Source organism: Acomys minous, assembly GCF_964271855.1.
Source record: "Acomys minous genome assembly, chromosome: 11".
Lineage (NCBI taxonomy): Eukaryota > Metazoa > Chordata > Mammalia > Rodentia > Muridae > Acomys > Acomys minous.
This window is the reverse complement of record NC_140492.1, coordinates 97,054,653-97,076,346: the sequence shown is the minus strand read 5'-3', so window position 1 is coordinate 97,076,346 and position 21,694 is coordinate 97,054,653. Positions and strand designations below refer to the sequence as shown.

The window sequence follows — 21,694 nt, the reverse complement described above, 5'->3', positions numbered from 1 at the left end:
CTGAGTTAAAGAAATTGGTTGACATGGAGACAGATGAGAATATTCTCCTTTTCAGATTTATGAGCCTTTTAAAAATTCATGAAACCTCATAGAACCACTACCACCACCACCACCACCACCACTAACAACAACAACAATAAACATGCCCATGATCATTTAAAGTAGAATGATGCTAAAAGGTATGGCAAGGCAGAGGGCACACAGGAGTACAATTGAAGTGTACATTTTAGCATGTTTCACCCAAGGAAAAAAAGAAGCAACATATTGGGTAACATTATGGATCATTTAATATGGTCTCTCTTTTTCCACCCTTTGCGTGGCCTGTAACCTCTGAGTACATATAAATCCACTGCATGTAGGACAGGGTCATCAGTATGGACACTGAGGTGCAAAGAACTAAGGTGTGACGTGGAGTTTACATTTGAACCTGGGTGCTCCAGCACCACGCACTTGCCCTTAACTGTTCTGCCAGACTCAAGAAGACTGGAAAGGCATGAACTCAGTTCCTCACACCTGCCCGAAACTCTAGGCTGTAAGACACACTTCAGGGGAAACTTATACCCATTTCTGGAGGCTTCCTCCTCTTGAGACTCAAACAGAAATGAGTGTACAGGGAGCTGCTGTTGTCATGACAACCTGAGCTAGATGGTATTTCAGGAGAAGTCTCTGTAAAGGGAGGCAGCACTTGGGTGAAAACGCCAGGACTCAAGTGGGATAGTGAGGCCATGTAACTTTGTCTGTAGACGGAGGCTGTGTTTCCGTCTAGGTGGTCCAGGGGAAAAAAACAAGCAGAATTCAAAATGGGACCTTCAAAAAAAGGTTGACAGTGCAAGATGAAGGAAATGGTGGAGACTGGAGCATCATCACCTCCTAAGCATCCTGTAGGCAAAAGGCAAGCAAGAGGATGCTGGGAAGGATGAACCTCTGAGGACCACTCAGAGTGCTGTGGTTCTGTTACACAGACTCGGGAACAGTCACAACCAAAGCCTTCTAGTTGCAAGGCCCATGCGTTTGCGTTGCTTTCCTTCTTTGCTGCCTACTACCACTTGTAACTAATCCCAGGTCTCTAAGTGGTTGGCGAGGACTCTTGTCAACCTCTGGCTTCCGTTCTTACATATCTCAGTAGAATAGTGCAAACCTTATGAGAAATATTTACACATCTCTAGAGAGATCTTAAGTGATCTCTATTTATTTATTCCTATGTCCCACGCAATAGAGGATTGTAAACTCTCAGTGATCCACACAATCTATGAACAAAAAGAACCCCCCCACCCCCACCCCCACCCCCGCACACTTGTGACACTGGGCATTTCAAACTGCAGTCTTTATATTTAAGAAAGAAATGTGAGTACCGTCCACCATCCACCTCAGACATAAAGGAAAAGACTTTTCCTGCACCTCACCCGTGACACCCTGCACCTGCTCTCCTTAGCAGCTTAAGATACATATTTGTGTGACTGGTAAGTGCCTCCTCATCTTAATGGGGAACTGGTTCCATAGGAGATTGTGTGGGGACCGGCTCATTTATTTATTTGTCACGTTCCTATTAACCCTCATATTTGACACAGTCCCCGACACCCCAGACGAGTTATACGCATCAGGTGGAGGAAACAGGTAAGCGTTGCATTTCTAATTCATTAAAGCAAGTTCTTCTGGTCTATTCTGAGTGCCAAAGAACTTCATGAAAACACATCTTGGCTTGCCCTATTGACTATATGCATAGATAATGGTTATGGCTACCTTTGCATATAAGGCATTTTACCAAATATGAGTGACTTTTTTTTCACAACGGGTTGATGATATTTCAAAAAAAAAAAAGTCACAGAACATATATGAATGGGATCTTAGAGATGAAGTTTAGAAAACATTGATATTCATGAATTTATCCACAAGAGTGCACATCTAAGTCCCAGGCCTGCCTGAGAAGGGCTCTGTCCATTGCCTAAGAACCTGGCTCTTTGTCTTTGTCCAGTCTCTGAAAGTTGATAGTTTGTAAATACATATCCTACACCTTAATGTTTAAAGGAAATCTGTAGCAAAGACATTGCTTATAATGTAAGTAATGACTGCACGTTTTCATTTTTCTAACATAGCTCAGTTCCCACTGTATAAAGTGATTTAGTTCCTTGAGCCGGTGACACCTCATGACTCACCATCTTGTCCGTGTAGGCCTAGTTCCCGGCATTACCCTCTAAGACTCTTTAGCTTAAAGCCTCTTTGTCTCTGCGGTTAATAGATAACCACATCCCTTTCTTTCTTACACATCTGTTGCAACTGGGAAAAGTGCCACATCTAAAAGTTAGAATCCTAAAATGTCTTGTTCTGAAATCTGCTCAGCGATTGATTTAAGGTCTGTGGTCTCCCATTTACTCTCTCAAAATATGTTTCTGTTTATTTCTTTCCTTCCTTTCTTTTCTCTTTGAAATGCAAACTGGAACTTCTGCAGTTTGTGTTGCTAACTAGTTTCAATTTTGTGAGGGGCCTGCTTACCAGGCATGGAAAAATCCGTTTGCTGGGTAGAGTTTGCCAGCAGTTGAGTGTCTAAGGATAGAATCCTATTTCTAGATGCCCCCATGGAGTGAGTTAACTTGATACATTATTTCACTTGCATTTCTATGCAGGAATGATATTCCAAAGGCTCGAAATAATCTCTGCTCTATGTAGGAAACAATAAGCAGACGGAACACAATAGCATATCTAACTAACCATGATGTAAGGCTTATTTTAAAAGCAAGCACTGACCTCATGCTGGGTGTCTAAAAATAACCCAAACCAATAGTGTTTGTAGAAAACATGGCTGCGACTGGAGCGTAGGGAGGTAACGCTATTAAAAGATAGATAAAACGGAGAGATGAAAAAACGAGAGAGAAACAGATGACATGGGCGTGTGTGTGAATGAGTGACCCACGTGAAAGAACCATAGAAGAACAAGAGATAGGTGGGGCTGTTACTGTTTGCACGTGGCACACTCCAGCAGGAGACATTTTTCTCATAAGCAGGAGTATATTCTAAATCTCAATAAGATGTGTACTTTAGCAAACACATTAATTAGTGATAGCTGATAATCATGAGCAGCCATAACATATTGTCACAGTAGTATGTGCTACACTTTCGCACAGCTAGCCGTGTAGAGGTATTTACATCAGTGTGGCTGAAAACATGGAATGTTTCACTATGATGTCATTGGCATCGCTAAATAATGGAAGCTTCCCAGCTCCATTAGTAGCTTATGGAACCTCTGCTGCATACGTGGACGGTCATTGTCTAAAGCATGCTCATACAGTGCACATATGTAATGTAAAAGAAAAGGTGGTATACCCTCACAAGCTTGCTTGCACACACACACACACACACACACACACACACACACACACACACACACACACATATACCTATTATGATCTATGGACATGTAAGTGGCTGCAAAATGTAGCCTTAACATTGTAAAATTTAAAGATATGTTGGGCAATACGCCCTTTAAAACAATTTCACTTTTCTTTTTTTCTTTTCTTTTTTTTAAAGGTTTATTTATTTATTATGTATACAATACGCACCAGATCACATTATAGATGGTTGTGAGCCACCATGTGGTTGCTGGGAATTGAACTCATGACCTTTGGAAGAGCAGTCAGTGCTCTTAACCGCTGAGCCATCTCTCCAGCCCCCAATTTCACTTTTCATTCCTATCAGATCAGTGGTTCTCAACCTGTGGGTCATGACCTCTCTGGGGTCAAATGACCCTTTCACAGGGGTCACTATCAGATATCCTTCATATCAGATATTTATATTAGAAGTCATAACAGCAGCAAAGTTACAACTATGAAGCAGCAACAAAAATAAGTTTATGGTTGAAGGTCACCACAACCTGAGTAATTGTAATAGAGAATCACAACATTAGGGAGGCTAAGAACTGCTATTCTAAATCTTGGCTAGATGTTGTGGTCAGTGGCTTTTTACAGGATTGGGTGATGGAGAAAACAGCTGTGTGCTTTAAACACTACATTTTCCTAGAGAAGGAACACAGAAAGAAAGAAGCCATGGCTGAGACTCAGTGTGTCCTCTTGCGTGAGGGCACCTTTTGGCCTGTGCTTCTAATAAATGACAATATTTGCTAAAAGGGTGAACTTAAAAAGAGAAAGATCAGGAAATCTCATCTTTGTTTCTTCCTCTTCTCTGATATCTCTAAAAACACCACTCTAGAAAGGAGAAGAAATGATAACTTTCCAAACAAATATTTACTACAATAGATTAAATATGTCTTAGACTGATGTGTAAAACTGACTCAGGGATTCTGAGTGCATTCTGAGAAATTTGCCCTAAAAATAACTGTATCATTGAAGTTTAAAACCTGGAGAAGAAGAAACAATCCCACAAGGAGTTATCAACAGAACCTTTAGAGTGCCTGGCCAACATACCGTCAGCTGCACACGTTATCACCAAGGGAACTATTATACCTAAATTGTTTCTTTCAAGTTTTAGCATGTTCTGTATGGTTTGCTGTGAACACACAATAATGTCATACAGGGTTTAATAAGTAAGCCAAAATAAGCTTTTATGCTTTTCGAGGCCAGCCTGAACTACATAGTGAGTTCAGGACAGCCAAGGCTACACAGAGAAACTCTGCCTTGGAAAAAACCAAAACCAAGCCAAACAAACAAATGGAAAACAAAAAAGAAAGAAAGAAAGAAAGAAAAAGAAAGAAAGAAAAAACTTTTATAAAAAAAAGCGGGATCAAATTAGAAATAGGACAAATTGAGGCATGACCTTAAAGGTCTCATAAGGCAAGCCAGGCAGCATTGACATAAAGAGAGGCAGAGACAGATGAATCTCAGAATTTGAGGCCAGCCAGGACAGCCAAGGCTAAACAGGAAAACCCTGTCTTGAAAAACCTAAAAACAAACAAACAAATAAATAAATAAATAAATAATATAAATAAAATAATAAGGTCTCAGATGCCAATAGCCAATCACAAGCCATATTACCATAAAAATCACTTTTCCATCTGGATAATCACAGCTTTCTGGTGATGATCACCTGCATGCACATTGTTGGTAATAATTTGATTTTATCACAGCTCCCGAAGGGTCTTCATGTCTGCGTGTGCTGACTTGTTAAATTATGCTGTGCTAATTGAAGGTTCACATGACAAGATATGCATAGCTGATCTCGCTCATTAAAATGCAGGTCGTTCTCAATTATGTGCCACAAACGACGGGCCTGGGACTTTTAACACACTCACACTACAGTCAGTGCCCGGATTCATAGGCTGCAATCCTTCGGCCTCTTTCCAAAAGAAGTAGCTAATCAGAGGCATAAAAGTGGCACCAAATACCAATGTGCAAGTTCCTGTTTTAATGGAAGGGACAATGAAGTTATCGCTTGTTTGGCACTGTATAGATAAAACACCCAGAAATTTGGCTTTTGAAATACTTTCCACACAGGTGTGCCCACCAACGTGCAAATGCAATAAAGATCTGTCTGGTTTGCACTTTTCTACAGAGCAAGGTAGGACAAGACAAGGCCCAAAAGTCCCCAACGCTCTAAGCATCAAAGGCTGTGGCTCTTTCCTGATTGACAGTCCTAGTGAAAGGGACAGGCAGATTTTCTAAATAAATTTTCTTTCATAGGCCTAAAAACCTATTTTAAAGATGTGTTTAAATGGGGCCAAGCATGGTGGCACACACCTTTAATCCCAGCACTCAGGAGACAGAGGTAGGTAGATCTGTGAGTTCCAGGCCAGCCAGGGCCACATAGAGAAATCCTGTCTCAAAACCAACAACAAACAAACAAACAAACAAAATGACCACATTCAGGCAAATGGAGGCCAAGTCTGTGTGCACTTGTGTTGTGGTAGCATTCACGGTGTCCTGGGTTGCAGAGCCTGGAAGTGGGCTCAGCCGTCAGCTCCACCCTTCTGCAAACTGTATTCAGCGGCTGCCTGATCCACAGTAGAATTTGAGTGGTCAACATTTATAATCAGCCAATAAAACCAAAGCAGTTTATGCAGAGGGGCTTAAAAGAATTTACAGAGCTCTTTTTAACAAGTTTCTGACTTGCACACCCAGCAAGCTTAGTTGTCTTGTTTATGAAAATAATTATAGCTGACTCTCAGGCTAGGATTTGCCGGCAAGTCATCTTCCGCCTGCAGAGTTCCAAACCAAACTGTGCTGCTGCAGCATATGTCTTTAATGACAGGCTGCCTGAAAACGGCACCATCTCAAAAGACATACTATGAGATGTAAGGAGATTGTCGCCTTTCCAGTGGATCAGAAACTCTCTCTCTCTCTCTCTCTCTCTCTCTCTCTCTCTCTCTCTCTCTCTCTCTCTCTCTCTCTGTCTCTCTGTCTCTGTCTCTCTCTCTCCTCTCTCTCTGTCTGTCTCTCTCTCTCTCTTTTTCTCTCTCTCTCTGTCTCTCTCTCTCTCTCTGTCTCTCTCTCTCCTCTCTCCTCTCTTTCTCTGTTTCTTTCTCTCATGCAAGCATGCACACAAGCACACACACGCACACAGCACCCAATGCTTCCAGTGTACCCAGTACATCTAGAGCACCTTAGCACCCAGTGCATCCAGTGCAGCTAACAAGCCATTTTGCACTGGTCTTTAACAAGCACAGTCTTCCAGGTGAAAGCTTTAAAAACCGCTGTAAAGACTCCACAAGAGTGTTCCACACAGCTGTTGGCTATGACCATATTGTTCACCTAGGCAGCAGGGGAGTATTCTATCTTTTATCTTTGGCTACCATTTAAAAATTTTTGCCAAGTATGATTTTTTTTTCCCCCTCCGGATTTCAAGAATCCAAAGGCAGCAGGGCCAGGCATGTGAGCCAGGTGAGTGTTCAGCGTGCTGAACACCCAGCAGTGGCCACCCGATCCCACACTAGCCTTGGGGAGCTCCCACAGGAGTCTGTGAATCTAGGCCAGACACGCAACAGTGACTGTTCTCGTAACTACTGAAGTGGCATTTATTAAGGAAAAACTGGCCGACGAGCAAAGGGCAGAAGCAAACTCCCTTCGCGTCTTTGAAACTGAGGTGTGGCACAGGCTGGCTTCTGAGTGCTTGCTTCTAACCACACACTTCCCTTCTCAAATCCCATGCATGTGGACTCCCTTGCTTTACTTTCTGTGAGCATTCATCTCACTAGTCTGAAGTGCAGGCAGTCCTTTAAGCCCTGGCAGAGTGTATTAAAGTCACATTATTTCCGTCTTACTTGTGTTAGCTGCCCAGGCCCTGGAGCTCAGTTTTAAGGTGCTTCCCCAAGGGGTACTTTTTACTTTCCCACATGGCTCCAGGACCCAGGAAACATGGCTTCGCACACAATAGTGATTACCCTCAGACCGCAGGGAGAAAACAAAGGCGGTGAGCCCTGCAGTATGATGTTTGGAGATAGCCAATCGTTGCCACGGTAGCGTTTAATTAGTCTTGGGTTGCCTCGAGGGGGGGGGACAGGGGGGGTGAGGGGGCAGGGCGGAGGGAGTGCTGGTACCTGGGCAACTTTTGTCATCACGACTAGACCCGGGGGTTGGGACAATCAAAACAGGAGAGCTTGTTAGACTTTTCAGCTTTCCTCCTGGTCTTTAGGAATTAGAGTAAAATTCTCTCTCTCTCTCTCTCTCTCTCTCTCTCTCTCTCTCTCTCTCTCTCTGTGTGTGTGTGTGTGTGTGTGTGTGTGTGTGTGTGTGTGTGTGTGTGTAAACTAAGGAAGCGCTTTCTTTGTAAAATAACAGTGACAGTGAGTCAGGAACAGTGGGGGGATGTCTTCTCCCACATTTTCCCTTCACACCTCTTCGCTTATTGATAAGCACCCAGGACCATGTGCCTGAAATTCAAGAAGCAATCTTTCGTTTTGTGTCTTCTCCCTCATCTGCGGTTCTCTCTAGCACATTACCACAAATGCAGGACGTGGTCCATAAAGACCCAAAGGTGGCAGGAAGCAAGTGTGGTGGTTGCCTGGTGGTTCACGACTGTGGTGTGTTTTCAAAACCTGAGTCAAATCATGGGCACTTTGGTGCCTGAAAAGGAAAGGTGGGGGGGGGGGGATGGAGGTCGCCTCCGATGCCGCCCTTGGTGAGCAGTGACAGCAGCTGCTCTGGGCTGCACTTAGCTGGATTTAATGGACAGTTACTGGCATTCCCTGACATGGCCCCTGAGCCCAGGCAGCCCACTTCCTGCCACCTCCCTGCCTATGCTGGTCTGTATGGAGTAGTTCACAGTGCCCATTAGGAACCGCTTGAGGCCCATTACCCCGTCAGCAGACTTTATAAAACATCCTTTCTCCTCCTCGGGTTTTTTTTTTTAAAGTGAGATGAATAGTTATTTCTAGGTGGTGTGAATGAGCTGTCATTAACTCCCCTGAGGAATGGAGGCGCCTGAACACAGCAGTGACACCATGTTTTTTTTTCCCCCTTTATGTTGGCCATACCTGTGCCAAAGGAGGGTGATCACCTAGTGTGTTAGGCCGTGGATATGAAGAACCCCTGAAATTTCAAGAGCTGACAGGCATGCAGATCTCACAGGAATCAAGCCTTGTGCTGCTTTACACCTCGAGAGACTCTGAATGGCTTTGCCTTTTGCACTGTTTTGAAAATGGCAGGCTATATGCTGCGGTCTGGACCCTGCAGCCTCAAGGAGAATAACAGGACAGGGTCAGTAGGGCCAAAGGAACAGTAAGCAGGCTGCCCTCCCTGCAAGTGGGGGTGGGGGTGGGGGACAGGCTGGAGGCTAAGGATTTGCATTAAAATAGCTCTTTCCCTGGCAGGCACCATTTACCTCAAAGAGTATTAAATAGAGGTCTGGTTATTTCACGAAAAATAAGACTTGTCATTTTTAACCTCAGAGTTCCTTCTGTCATCTTGGACAATGGCATAATGAAAAAGGACAAGGGAGCCATTGGCCATAGGGACAGGGACCCTACCCTGCGTCTGGACCTGGGACCGAGGAAACAGTAGGATAAAGCCTTGCTTTCCTGGGGGTCACAGGTTCCCTGTGTGATAGGTCAGTCCCTTGAGTACAAAGGGAGCATGTATTTGTGTGTTGGATGTTTTGTTGCTTAAAGGCTGAGAGCAAGGTCTCAGTGACTCCCCACTGTGGAGCACTGTGGAGCACTGTGGAGCAGTGGATTAGTCTACGCACATACATCTAAGCCATAACTCTATGTAATGGCTAAATATAAAGGACTAGATGCAGAAATATGACAAACATTTCCTAAGAGCACGCTGGCATTTTTGCTACGACTCCCCACTGAAGAGCAGTGGATGTATTCTAAGCACAGACAATTAAGCCATGATTCTACAGAATGGCTAAATATACAGGACTAGATGCAGAAATATGACAAACATACCCTAAGAGAATAGTGGCATTTTTTTCTTATGTCTCCGCAGGCAAATGTCAGTCATGAGACCTTGCCTCACTGATGTGAGGGGAAGGAAAAGACTCGCCTGACTGAAACGTAAAGGACTGGTTCTAATACTCTACCTCAACCAATCTCCGGAAAGGATATTTTTAGCAGTCACTCAGCACAGACCGAAAGATGCTCACCTGCAGTCTGTTTATCTTTCATCCTCCACAGGACAGGCATGTGTTCTTACATAGACACGCCCATGTACACATTTCAGAGTCAATCACAGCCATATGAAGGCTTCTGTGAATGTGACTTAGTGACTAGGAGCCGTAAAACCAGTCACAGAGTGTAAATATTCAGCTGACTAAGAAAATAAACCACAGGAAATGTGAGGTTCTTCAAATTGGTGGAGACTACAGTCACTGGTGGGTTGACGACAGAAGAGGAAACAGTGGTGGGACAGAGGATGAGGTTTGGAGCGACTGGGTCTCAGAGCCCTGGAGTTAGCTAGAGCTCTCAACCCCACATCACCATCCTTGTTTCCAACAGTCTAACCTCTGCTCTGGCTCTATGCAAATGGTCTAACCTCTGCTCTGGCTCTACCCAAATGGTCTAACCTCTGCTCTGGCTTTATGCAAATGGTCTAACCTCTGCTCTGGCTCTATGCAAATGGTCTAACCTCTGCTCTGGCTCTACCCAAATGGTCTAACCTCTGCTCTGGCTTTATGCAAATGGTCTAACCTCTGCTCTGGCTTTATGCAAATGGTCTAACCTCTGCTCTGGCTCTACACAAATGGTCTAACCTCTGCTCTGGCTTTATGCAAATGGTCTAACCTCTGCTCTGGCTTTATGCAAATGGTTTAACCTCTGCTCTGGCTCTACACAAATGGCCTAACCTCTGCTCTGGCTTTATGCAAATGGTCTAACCTCTGCTCTGGCTCTACACAAATGGCCTAACCTCTGCTCTGGCTCTACCCAAATGGTCTAACCTCTGCTCTGGCTCTACACAAATGGTCTAACCTCTGCTCTGGCTCTGTTCTTCAGTGCTCTAGCATACTGCCTTCATTTGGCTCTGGTGCCCAAAGAACTGAGAACAGTGCTGAAAATATATCTACGACTGAACTCCACGAGCCTTGCTGCCTCTACACAAAGTACGGGCTGCATGCCCTCTGAGAATGCCTAAGGCAGCTGCTTCTCAGGATCTTCTTTAATGTAAATTTAAAAATGATTACAAAAAAGAATCCAGCCATATATCTGAACTGGGTATTTCCCACAGACAACAATAATCACCACACACATACACACACATGCACGCAGGCACGCACGCATGCACACACACACACACACACACACACACACACACACACACACACACACATACACACACACACCCAGGCACTCACAAGTCACACAGTTTTCCCCCGTGGGAAGATGGGAGATGGCTGTTCCTTTATATTTAGTTCCCCAGAAGATGGGTCTCAATGCATTTATACGTATTTACTCGAATGGTCTTCATGAATACTCTGTGAAGTAGAGGTAAGCATTGTGATTTCCAAACAAGGAAAGTGAGACATAAAATGTTTATGTGTCTAAGGTCGTTCAGAGAAAGCCATGACAGGGTAAAGGACAAATGTGGATACCTGGATCCAGGATCTGTAACTGTCACATTGTGTTGATGACAAGGAGCTGGGTTATCAATTTTTAAAAACTATGCTAAAATACAGATAAAAACGACAAAGTGAGAGAAAAGAGTGAAACTGGTGTCCTTTTCCTTTGTTTGGGGAATGACTTTTTTTTTTTTAAAGTATGAGAGGTTATCTCCCCATCACAGACAATCATGGATACTTCCTTTGCCTTCAGAAGCCAACTTCTCCTATAACTACATACCTCAAGGCACACAGTTAAACCTGAGAAAGAAGCAATAGAAACGAAAGTGAATTAAATTCTATGCATCGTGGCAAGCTTGGGCTTCCGCAGAAAGTCTCGTAGATCCTTACTCTCGGAGACCTACAACAATCACTGCTAAATGCCTACTGCTTTCCTAAGAACGGAAGGGGGGCAAAGGTCATGACTCCTCTGTTACTCACTTTGCCCTTCAGAGTGTACGGCCACATGCTAGGTTCCATAAAATAGTGACTGACTGGCTTTTTTTTTTTTTTTTTTGGACTCCATCACTCTTCTTCCTTGTCTCTGAGTAGACAGATTCTTGGAACTCTAAGTGAGGAGACTCAGTTGACCCCACCGTAGGTGGCATGAGAAACACAACTTGGCTTTTAGTAAGTTTCCAGTGAGTGCGGTGGACGCCGCTAGACTTGGGCACACTTAGAACTGGTCTGACTTTCTCCAGAGACTTCTTCGCTTAAGGCTTCCTTGGACTCAAGGTAAGGATCACCTTGCAATCTCCACCCACCCCAATCTGTGTACTTGCCTTTTAACCTCTTTCTAGAACACGCATGAGACACAATCCGAATGGTGCTTTTGTCATTGACAACGATTTTAAATTTTGGATGAAAGGTTTCAGACTTTGGGGGTGTGGGGGGTAGGGTTAAGATGCAAATGTCCCAAACCCCAAATCTCTCAATTCTAAGGCTTTTCTGGTCTCAAACATTTTACAGGAAGGACTACTCAACTGGTAGCACAGTCTTGGTTAGAAAACTTCATGCCGCCATGGGGGGAGGGGCAGTACCACTGCGCTGCCTCTGCTCAAATAAAAGCGGGGTCCTGCACAGCCTGGAGAGGGACAGACAGCCCTAACAATAACCCCTTCTGCAGCTGGCCAGCATGCTAAGGACTCTGTGTATCCAGCAGTCAGTCCCCAAACCCATCGCCCAGCACTGCACTGACACTACTAGATAGATGACCCATTCTTAAAGCAGGTGACAGACAGCAAGAAGGAGGGACAGGGTATATCCGGCTAGCATGGCAAATCAGAGAGCTGCCTCTTTTTCGTCTCCACCAGTAGTCCAAACTAAGCCTTTAGTCTGGAAAGTTAATTCTTCAGCAGTTTTTATTTTTCTGTAACCTTTCATTTTGCAAGATATATTTGTCATCGTAGAGAGGCAACCCAAACATGAATGTATGCAATGAAAGCCCCATGTTTACAAAAGGAAGAAAGAAGTCTTACAACACAGAGCGCCAGGAACAACCTACAGAGAAGCGGCAGAGGCTTGGTGTTTACTTGTTGAAACAAACATGCTTGTTGGCGGAGGGCGCTTCTCTTGTGTGAGATGGTTCCAGACATAAAAACAACACACAGAAATGACCAGAGAAAACCCCTTAAGCTGTCCCCAGCCTTTAGCAAACTCCTGCTGTTTATCTCAAGGAGACCTACCTCACAAACCCCCAGCATCCACCTCACCCACCACTTCTACGTTTTCATTAACACATTCAGTCCTGTGCTTGAGGGTCACTGAACCATATGGGATTGTATGCTAATCTCAGATTCAAAAGGAAAACCAGGGGAAGGCCCCATGGACGGATTCCTGAGCTAAGAGTGCCTAGTGAAGGCACTGGCGTTCCACAAGCGGTTTCAAATCTCACTATTACACAAAAGATAATGGAATAGGATCTAATAGTCTAAAAGGGCCCAACCTTCCTTCCTGATGTCTGTCAACGCCAATAAGAACTCAGAGAACGGCAGCATATAGACGGGAAACTCTTGATTTTACATGCGATTCAAACAGATAGTCAAGAAATAAAATGTGGTATCATTTCAATGCTCTCAACCCTTTTGAGAGACACACCTGGGTTTAAGGAGTTCACAAGCCAGAAACAGTTTTAGAATGGCCAAATGAGATCAGCTGGGAAAAATGCATAGCTCACAAAGGAAAAAGGGGCATCTGCACAAACTATCACCAAAGCACAGAGATATGGGCAGGGCACATCCTCATGGAGGGGGCTGTCAGGGAACAGCTTCATGTATGACCAGCGTCTGTGTCCTTACCTGTGATTCTCCCATTGAGTTCTTTTTTTATTCTGAAAGAAAGGCTGTTTGCAACAGCAGTTGGGAACATCAGGCTCTTCCCCACCTTAAGGAAAATTTTGTGACCGGGAAAACATCTTTGGTGTCTGAAGCACCATGTGTCCTTTTTCTGTCTAGATAAAGGAGCTGGAGGATTGTAGGGGCACCCGATGCACACTCATAGCTTTGAGTAAAGTTAGTATTGAAGTGGCAGTACATTGAAACCAAAGAGGAAAATCACCTGGACTCCAAAACGGCTCACTAAGCATCCAGACCATAAATAAGCCACAGGGCAATCACTTCAGTTCTACTCTCTCTGGACGAGGCTACTGGCTAAAGTCCTTGACACAGACAAATACAAAGAACCTCCTAGCAATGAGAAGAAGTCTGTTATTGTTTACACCCCAGGCAAAGCTTTCCCAGCGTCCTCTCAAGCTCTAGGCTAACCCTGAACAGACGCCTCACCTGGAACTTCAGGAGAGAACCTCGCAGAATGTCGAGATACAAAAAGTTTGAGTTCTTGGTCCAGGTTGCACTCAATCAGGTTTGTGTCCCATGATCGGATTCCTGCAGAGGAAAAGGGAGACAGTTGGCCGGCTTCCAGTGAGTCATCTCAGAGCGGTTTGGAAAGCATCCCTACAAACGGTTTCGCAGGCTTGGCTAGCAGTGGATGCCCACAAATGGAAAAGGGGAGGCCCCTCCCCTGGGACACAAGGGAGGGAGAAAAAACAGTGGGGCTCAGAGTCTTGCTCTTCATAAAACCGAAATGCAGCACAGCTGGAGGCTAGAAAGAAACCAGTTCTTAGGGAAGTGGTGGGCTCAAGGAAGGGGAGGAAGGCAGGTCTAGCTAAGAGACCCCAGACTAGAGACCCCCAGGCTAGCATCAGCTTCTTCAGGCTCCACTACTAAGTGGCCAGTGTAGATGCAGGTGGGATGGGCAGCCCCATTCAAGCCCAGGTCTCTGTTTCCCAAAGGATGCTCTTGCTATGTGCTTGTGTGATTCTTCCTCTTACTCACTTTTGACCTTGGTTTCTCAGCCCCATGGTTATCAATCCAAACTTGTGTAGTCTTTGATAGGAAATGGCCTAGGAGTCCTACCAGCCATTTATTTTATTGAGCCAGCTTGTCAGGGAGTACTTTCATTCGATTGTGAGTAGGACTAATTTTATTTTATTTTTTAATCCAGAAGACTTTTTAAAAGGGAGATGACTTTTTAATCTCTGAACCATCTCTCCAGCCCCTGCCCCCCCCCCACAATGACTTTTTAAATGACTTGATAAATGCTGATGGATTTGAGAGTGGGCATGAACTTCCTCGCTTTAGGCAGAAAGAAACAATCAGGGCCAGAGTTACCTACAAAGAAGAATGACGGTAGTTTCTGGTACTGGCCATGCCTCTCCAGGCTTCTCTACTCCTCTCTTCCCTTCCTCACCCCAGAGGAGATGCCTCAGAGGGGACCACAGGGAGCATCAAGTTAGGAGAACCCGGCACAGAAGCCAGGAGCAGCTGTGAGCCTGCAGGACCCTCTATGTGTATGAGTATGTGCATGTGTGTGTTCATGTGTATGTGCTTAGACTTTCTCCATCAGATTGCTCATGATGAAGCCAGTATATAACTGCACGTGCACTGGTGTGAGCATCCTCAACTGCCGGGGACCAGTTTCTGAGCCAACAAATATTTATTATCCAACTCCTAAGGGGGGGGGGAGGGGCTTGAGCCCTTAGGTGGAACTCTGCAAGTTAACTGTTTTTAACCAAAGGCCAATAGTTGATTGATCAATTGGTATTTGTGCCATCAGCCTAGAGCATTTAAATGGCAGCACATGAAACCTATCTCTAAATCCTTAATGTATGCCTGTATTTACCATCACATAAGACTGATTAAATAGTCTTGCTTTAGGAATAATTATGTGCATTATACATATAATAAAGATATATAAACAAAAGAAAGAAAAAAGAAAACTAGACTCATTTTGGCTGGAGAGATGGCTCAGAGGTTAAGAGCACTGTCTGCTTTTCCAGAGGACCTGAGTTCAGTTCCCAGCAACCACATGGTGGCTCATAACCATCTATACCCCTTGATGCCCTCTTCAGGAATGCAGGTGTACATGCAGTTAGAACATTCATATACATAAAATAAATAAAATATTTTAAAAAGATATATAACACATCTTAATTATATGTAATATCTTGATTAAAGATATATATTTTTTTAAAGGATTGTGGAGTTAACTGTACATGTAAACTTATCTCTCTTTCTCCCATTTTTGTTTTTTTAATTTGTTTTAGAAAGGGTCTTTTGACATAGCAGAATCAGCCTAGAACTTGCTCTCACTATTTCAGGCTGGCCTTGAAATTGCAGTTCTGATGCTTGAGCTTCTAGATTGTTGGACAAAGACCTTTTCCATGGGAGAAGCATTCTAAAGCAGCTGTTTGCCCCTTAGACAGAGGCAGAAGCTCTCGTAGGAATAGAGGGACAGCCTCAGATAAGAAAGAGTTAACATTCCTAAGGAGAGGCTAAATTATAAGGGAAAATTTTATGAGTCTCCCTGGAAACATTAAATGGCCTCAGTTTGCATTTGTGCTAATGGAATATTTAAATTTTAACAAGAAAGGCATGTTGAGAGTTTGTGGGTCTTTTTAGTGGAGAAATGATAAATGGCTTCTTTTTGTTCCCCGCGGAGCTTGACAGGTTGAGAGGCCTGAATTCATTAGAATATTTTACTTCAACATATATGCTCTATACCAGCCTCGTGTGGAAAGCCATTGAGTTCCTGTCTGAGCAGCTTAATTGGAACCGTTGACGGAGTTCCACTTTGTCTTCTGGCTTGTCAAGCTGGGTCAATAAGTTAATAATGAGACATATGTATTTAAATTAAATTCATACTATTTCTCCATCTTTGCTCTAAGTAACGTCTAAATGGCTACATTATTTGAATGACTTCATCTAGGGTTGGGCACCCACTTGCTCCTGCACTGTTGTTTGTCATTTTCTCCTTGTCACGACGTGAGTGGTGAAATGCTCGTTTTATCTTCATTTATGTAGTTTACATTTGTAAGTTGACAATAGAAAAAAATCGCTACACTTAAGAAATCCATTGAGTTAATTTTTAAAATCAAACCAGTAGGTAGGCAGCTGATAAAAATAGCTTCCTGTGTGTAAACTCGCAACGACAGTAAAAACTCGGGGGGTTCTCTCTTTCTAAGACAGCAATTTCCAGCCTAAGGTATTTCATAATGATGCACAGTTGCTGCCCCAATTTATTAAAAAAAAAAAATGTGGACTTCCTGGTTACATTAGTTGGAAATAAATATTTTGGAGCCTTAATCGGTTTTAGAAATAAAACACTTAGTAATGCTTGGTCCCTTGTGCTGGCTGTTATTAGCAAAGGGAGACATCATCAAAGAAGACTGATCGCTTTTTTAAAAAAAAAAAATCAAGTTTCCCTATCTTCCCTTCTTGCCTAACTGGGAGCCAAAGTTGGAGGCCCTGATGTTGATAAGCCCTTCCCACATCTCCCTCTGGACGCCACTGTCAGAGGGGAGGCCTGGGTAGTGTTAAGAGGGTCCTGGAGCTGGGAAGTCGTGGCACACTCCTGACCCTTTTTCCTCTAAGGATCGTCTGTCCTAAGGACAGGCTCTTGATTGGGGCTTTGATATCTTAGCCATAGAAGAGGGCTTCCGTCCTTACTGGATTCCCCAGGGGCTAACAACAGGAGCAGCTGGAGGCTGTAAACCTTTGTGTTTTCAAATGCCTTGGCTGGGTTGGTTCCAGGGGCACCTGGCACTGCAGAATGCTCCAGGCTGCTCGGAGATTCTGCCTCAGCCTTGGGAGGCAAGCACTGTCACGCTGTGTCCATCCCAGGTGAACTGGAAGTATCAGACCGTATTGTATTTTCTTTTCTGTTCTCTCACCCCGTGTGGCAGCAGTGCACAAAGAAGCCGGCACGCGCATGGTTTTTAACAAATGGAAAGGGAAGAAGGGACAGGGCATTTTGGAGCTGAGGGTGAAGACGGAAAAGAGGAGCCTCACATCCTGGGTCTGCAGGCTGGATCATGCACAGTTTACCCTGATCTTGTAGGAACTTTTGGTTTAATAAAACCAAAAGGCACCTCTGCTTTAGTGGATGAAGACTGCATATTTCTAATAGCAGCAGCAGCCCAAAGAGAGGAAAAGGAATGGGCCACACTGAGCATGCTGACGTGGGGCTCTGTGTGACAGTCACTTGGGCCTTTTACAAGTCATTTTCCTCAATGGGCCCAATGTAATTGTTCCCTTTGAGAAACGGGCTTTTTTGAGTGTTTCTTATACCTAACCTTTGGTTTGCTTTTCTGTTTACAGAGCCAGTGATTTAATGTCTGTCACCTGTTCACGCGTGATGCGAATGATATCTTGATATCTTACGTGAACAGCATCTCACTTCAAAGCACTGACGGTTAAAAAAAAAAAACAACTCAACTCTCAGATAACGTCTTAGAATAGAAGCGAATAGTGATGTATAGGGGTTTATTTCTTAATCTAAAGGTTAGAAATTACTTTGATAAGCAAGCTCTTAGGGAAGATGATTTACAGGAAAGCATAGGTCTAATGACCTTCCATTTGGGCACTGACTGGCTTGGGTTTCAGCTTGGATCACAGAGCCCTTAGTTCGTAATGCCAATTAGGCAACGCAGGCAAGAATCCATCTGCCTTCTGCCTTTGGAAGTGTGAAGACAAATATAATAAATGTAACACGTTCTAGCATCTCCTTAACTCCTACCATATATGGTTTTTACTCCCCAACCCCCCTTTGCTAGAAGAAAATGGAAATTGAATTCCAAAGCTTTTCTAAAGAATTCTTCATTTTCTTCTTGTCTACAATTTTGGACAGAACATATCCAGTCAAGCATCAGCAGACTATTACAATGTAACCAGCTCAACTCCCATCTAAAAATCCTGAGGGAGGGACCATTACACTTATCTACCTTCTCAGGAGCACAACTTGTTTATCTCCTATGTCTCCTTAGAGGGATAGTTACCTTCAATCGTAATTGAAAGCATCAGATGGACACTGAACATTTGGTTTCTTTAAAAAAAAAAAAAAGGCATGAAATGATGAATGAACACTCATTGCACCGTGCTTCAAAATTCAGTTTGACGGGTATTGTTGTATATTAAAATAAATCCAAATGCCAGCATTTTGCTAAAAATAAATATATCGGGCTAACTCCCCATTGGGCCCAATTAGGGAGGGGGCAAATGAATCAGTTGGCCACTATGGTTTGGAATCAAGTCCCATATAAGTACATCATTGTAGCTGGACCAATGCAAGGAGGCACTATTGTTTGCAGCTCTGGAGAAGACTTTGTGCTTTTGAACACAGCTGAGCAAGTAAGCGTTGGCCATTTTTCTTCCTTGGTCTCAAGAAGCATCTAGCATCCACTCGGGTGTTTCAGGCCTGTTGACACACTGCTTCACCTACCATCGTTCTACAGGGGTATAGTTTTTTTGTCTGTTTGGTTGGTTTTTGTTTTTTGCCTTTGCAGAGTGCTCTGGATAATCAATCAGGTGGCACATATGCCAGTCTCCGGGGTCTCCAAATGCACAGTGCACGGGCTTGGATGGGAAAGGAAGGGGAAATTGTGAAAGGCTAACAGATGAGAGAAGCTGTTCTCCCAGCCTGCAGGCAGCTCACAATCAGAGCCTGAACCCCCAGGAGCTTCAGGAAGTTGCTTTACACAGCGTAGCCGCCAGGCACCAGCAACAATAGCAGTGGCACCTTAGTGACCTCTGGAGGAGGCCCAGCTGGGATCTGCCAGCTGAAGCCCCAGCAGCCTGCGGAGCCAAGGAGACAGAGCCTGCTGGCCCTGTTGCTAAGTCATCTCGGACTGTCTGAAAAGCTGGGGAAGCAGGATTTTCACTTATCCTTGAAAAGCCAGGCAGTGTGAGCTGCAGCGGAGACCCCAGGACCCAGGAGATCGCTCTCTGGAGGATCAGCAACATCTGTTACTACTCCGGAGGAAACCGGCTCAGCTCCCACACTTGGCTGATCCTTAATGAGATCGATATAACCATTTCAGAGACCCTTGCAAAAACCTCACCAAATTAGGGAATTAAAAATCAGAAAAGCGTGGTGATTGCAGAATGAACATCGGGTTGGTGGGTGGGGTGGCTCCGGGGATTCTAATGATGGCTGTTTCCTAGCTGGACAACACAGGTGTGCTCACTTTGTGAAAATTCGGCTAACGGTTTGTGGTTTTCCTCTCAAGAATATTTAAATTGGAATTAAAAAAATTTTAGTGTTAGGAAGACAAATCTGGATTTTTAGCACAAAATGCTACCCGTGTAAGGAGGAGTAAAGCCAGGATGCACACCACAGAGTTTCTTGGCTGCATCTATTTTTCTCCTCCGACAGAAAGAGGCTTGACTAAAGCCTGGAGCGGAACACCTAAGGGATGATCAAACCCACTAACAAAAGCAGGAAGATAACTGTGGTCCCAAGGTGATGGCTGAGCCGCCTCCCTGCACCGAGAGCTTCCCACAAGTGGACCACTGTACAAAGACAAGATCTGAAAACTGCGGGCCGAATCTCTCTCTGACGTTAGCCTGCTCGCACTACCATCTTGACCGGGTCAAGCAAGCAGTGACACTGCAGTACCGGTTCTCCAGTCACAGCTTTGCAACATGACCTTGAGTCTGTCCCCTCACCCTTCTGGCATCTCTGAGTCCCCATAAAAAAATGGGCGTGATGATTCCTCTCCTGGCACCACAATGGGTGATTCTGAAAATTCTGGAGATGAAAAAGCATTTCTTAATGTATTATTTCCCAGAAATAAAAAGTTAAAAAAAAAAAAAAAGATCTAAAAACACCCAGTCATTAATTCGCACAATAGCCACACCCAAAGTCAGTACCGGTGAGTTTTTCCAAGGAGAAAAATGTGCAAATAAACTATGTTTGACAAACATTTAATCAAAAGCCCATAGTCTGAAAATGAAGGCATTCAGGGACGTTCAGAAAAAGCATTTTGAACTCTGAAATCTCTTATTCTTGTTTTGTTTTGTTTTTGGGTTTTTTTTCCTTTCCCCTTCCCCGAATGAAAAATCACGACTGGCTTTCTGTTCACTTTTTTTTTTTTCCTCCCCTTTTTAGCTGAAAGGGGAAAAAATCCATGCTTTAAAGTTAAACAAAAGAAGCGGGTCTGCAACTCCAGTCCCCACCCTGCAGCCTTTTGTTCTAGGGACAAGTGGCCATTTCCAAAGGCAGAGGCAGGTGACAAGCTTTTGTTTATTTATTTATTCGTCTAAATCAAAATCATTTCATCCATCTTTATTGGTGTGAAAGGAAGAGGGAGAGGAGGGCTGCGTGAACGCCCTTTGTCCGCCTCGGGCTGCCGTAGAGACTGCAGTGCGGACTGCACCACGCCCACCAGCCAGTGTCTCTGGCAGAAACCTTTCAGCACCACCCCGAGAGAATAGAGCGCTCAGGCTGGTGCTGTATGGGGACCCGGGGACCTCTGCCAGGGATGAAGTGGAGGGATGCCGAATAGGTGGGGGGAGGGGATGGAGGGGAGGAATAAGACAGAGGCCAGAGCTGCCCAATCGGGGGCTGGGAGCGCAACAAAGCCACTCACAGCCAAAGGTGGGCGCAAGGCCCCCCAGACAACGCGAGGCTCGGACAGAGCCAGCTCCGTGCCAGCCGGGGGCGCCGCAGTGCGGGGGCAGGTGCGGCTGCCCAGCGCGGGCACTGCGGCAGGCCGGGTGGGGCTGAAGGGCGGGCCGATCATTGCCTAGCCAAGGCTGCGCCCTCCGGGACCCTCCCAGCCCCGCCCAGGGTTCCCCGGGAACCGCTATTCCGCCTCTGCGGAGCCGGTTCCTAGTGCGTGCAGCAGTTTAGGACCTGGCCCTACCCTGCTACTCCCTCCTCCCATTCAAGCTACGGTTCTAGAAGCTGAGATTTTTTTTTTTAAGGAAGCCCACCCCCGCAACCTGGGGTCCCATTGTCTTTTTGGAAAGCTGCAGCCTCAGGGGAAGGAGCGAGGCCCGGCTTTGCCTGAAAGCAGAGGGCAGAAGGGTTCCATGCCTGTATCATCGGGGGTGGGGGACCGGGCGTGTCCTCAGGACTAGCCTAGTCATTGCCAGGAAAGAAAGGATCGGGTAGTTTTAAGTCAGAAAAGGCATTCTCCACTGTGTGTGTGTGTGTGTGTGTGTGTGTGTGTGTGTGTGTGTGTGTGTGTCCGGGGCGAAGGGGGGGTGCACGAGGTGGCTATGATAAGGACGATTTCCATGCGAGCCTTGGCACATGGTGTTTCGACTCTAGGTTTTCGGGTAAGGGGAGGAGGGTCCCAGCCTTTTGGCCCCGGCGAGGTCGGAGCTGAAAAGATGTTTTGCCAGGTCCACCCCACCTCTGCTCTGCCTGCGGT

At 44.9% G+C, this 21,694-nt stretch overlaps 1 protein-coding gene across 1 annotated transcript in view; it reads right to left on the bottom strand.

The window, feature by feature from the left end:
* Positions 1-21,694, bottom strand: part of MAP1B (microtubule associated protein 1B) — a 92,890-nt gene that overhangs the window by 70,578 nt on the left and 618 nt on the right. The window contains exon 2 of the mRNA XM_084801652.1: positions 13,761-13,862. Coding sequence (XP_084657778.1) covers positions 13,761-13,862 — 102 coding nt within the window. The remainder of the gene's footprint in view (positions 1-13,760; positions 13,863-21,694) is intronic.